General features: G+C 45.5%; 1 protein-coding gene across 1 annotated transcript; it reads left to right on the top strand.

The window, feature by feature from the left end:
- Positions 1-262: 262 nt before the first annotated feature.
- Positions 263-1,207, top strand: LOC108387378 (olfactory receptor 52B4-like). The gene has a single exon (XM_073215664.1). It carries the CDS (start codon positions 263-265, stop codon positions 1,205-1,207), a length of 945 nt encoding a protein of 314 aa, XP_073071765.1.
- Positions 1,208-2,003: the final 796 nt, after the last annotated feature.

The following is a 2,003-nucleotide window of genomic DNA, read 5'->3' as shown; positions in this document are numbered from 1 at the left end:
TTCATCACCATATGTTGAAATACGTAACAATGACAACTTTACTTTGATTGTTGGAAACCTGTGTATCTTTTACTACAGCGTTACTGAGGACAGACAACGATTCCTTTTCAACTTTGTACTTATCTTATTTGCATGTTCAAGAATGATGGAAATGTAGAATATGGCAGTAGCTCCTGGTACCTTCACAATGAAAGTCATAGGAAAATCTGTGTTTTCCTCTGTCTGTGGATAAGAAATTATGTCTTTGGTGGGTGCCCCAGGCATGACTTCCTTAAACCACACTGGTGTTAGCCACACAGTCTTCCGTTTGCTGGGTATCCCTGGCCTTGAGGACAAGCACATGTGGATTTCGATCCCCTTCCTCATTTCCTATGTCATCGCCCTGCTTGGGAACAGCCTGCTCATCTGCATCATCCTCACAAAGCGCAGCCTCCATGAGCCCATGTACCTCTTCCTCTGCATGCTGGCCGGAGCAGACATTGTCCTCTCCACGTGCACAGTGCCTCAGGCCCTGGCCATCTTCTGGTTCCATGCTGGGGAGATCTCCCTGGGTCGCTGCATTGCTCAGGTCTTTGTCCTGACTTCCACATTCATGTCTGAGTCAGGGATCTTGCTGGTGATGGCATTTGACCGCTACATTGCCATATGCTACCCACTGAGATACACCACTATGCTTACACATGCACTGATTGGGAAAATTGGTATGACTGTCTTTCTGAGAAGTTTTCTTATGGTGTTTCCCATAATATTTCTTCTGAAAAGACTGACTTTTTGCAAAAGTAATGTTCTTCCTCACACTGCTTGTGAGCACATTGGCTTGGCCAAATTTTCCTGTGATGACATACGAGTAAACATCTGGTATGGGCTTTTTCTCCTAATGTCAACAGTGATTTTAGATGTTGTGCTAATTTTTGTGTCATATATGCTTATCCTCCATGCCATCTTTCGTATCCCTTCCAGAGATGCTCGCCACAAAGCCCTCAACACATGTGGCTCCCATGTGTGTGTCATCCTCCTCTTTTACGGGCCTGGGATCTTCTCAGTGCTCACTCAGCGGTTTGGACGCCACATCCCACCCCATATCCACATCCTGTTGGCCAATGTCTGCACTCTGGCTCCTCCTGTTCTGAACCCCATCATTTATGGGATCAAGACCAAACAGATTCGGGACCAGGTGGCTCTTGTCTTGTTCCCAAAAGACATATGACTTGGCATGGAAGGCAAAATACAGTTTTCTCAACATTTTTTGCCATACATGTGGTGAGCTTTAGCTGTCCTAGCAGTGAGGGACAGCTGAGACTAGATAAATATCTCGGTAAGCATAATTTTTTAGAGCAAGCCCACAGGGGAGCTTGAGGATATTTTTTTCAAGGTCTCTGATCAATAATGAGAGGTCAATTTATTTGTGGGTCAGTGAGTTTTCTCTTGCAGTGTCTGAGAAATAAAACACCTCCTAGTCTATAACCACAGATAGACACTTAGAAAGAGATGAATCGTGGATGATTGGACTACTCTTCCCTGATTTGTTCCTTGAAGTTGTCCTCATACCCCTTACCTGCCTTGGTAGGCTGCTCTACAGATTCTTCCCTGTCCTCTCTACCAGAAGGTTTTATTCTTCACATCCTCACTTCTGTCTGTACACATTCTGTTATTTGTGAAGGAAAGCAGGGAGGGAGGGAATGGGAGAGGGATGCAGGGAAAACCCCGTGGCACCTGCATCCCCTTATGGCATTGCCTCTGCCTCTCTCCTTTTTCTTCCTCCCCATCCTTCACCTTTTCTGTCTCCATCATGGTAAAACACCTTGTAAGAGTTGTGTATACATTCAGCATTCACTATCTGCCTTCCTTTTTCTAAAAGTCTTATTCCAGTCAGAAACCTTTCCTATGCCGTTGTACTGCATGTCACAGCGCCCCCCACACTGCTGAATCCGCTGGTCAGTACTCAGTGTACATCCCACAGGACACATCAGCCGCACTTAGTACAGTCAAGCATTCTTTCATTC

Source organism: Manis javanica, chromosome 11 (genome assembly GCF_040802235.1).
Source record: "Manis javanica isolate MJ-LG chromosome 11, MJ_LKY, whole genome shotgun sequence".
Classification (NCBI taxonomy): domain Eukaryota; kingdom Metazoa; phylum Chordata; class Mammalia; order Pholidota; family Manidae; genus Manis; species Manis javanica.
This window is presented reverse-complemented; position numbering and strand designations above follow the sequence as displayed.

Coding starts and splice junctions, on each gene's coding strand:
- LOC108387378 (XM_073215664.1), top strand. CDS start 263: ATGACTTCCTTAAACCACACTGGTGTTAGCCACACAGTCTTCCGTTTG.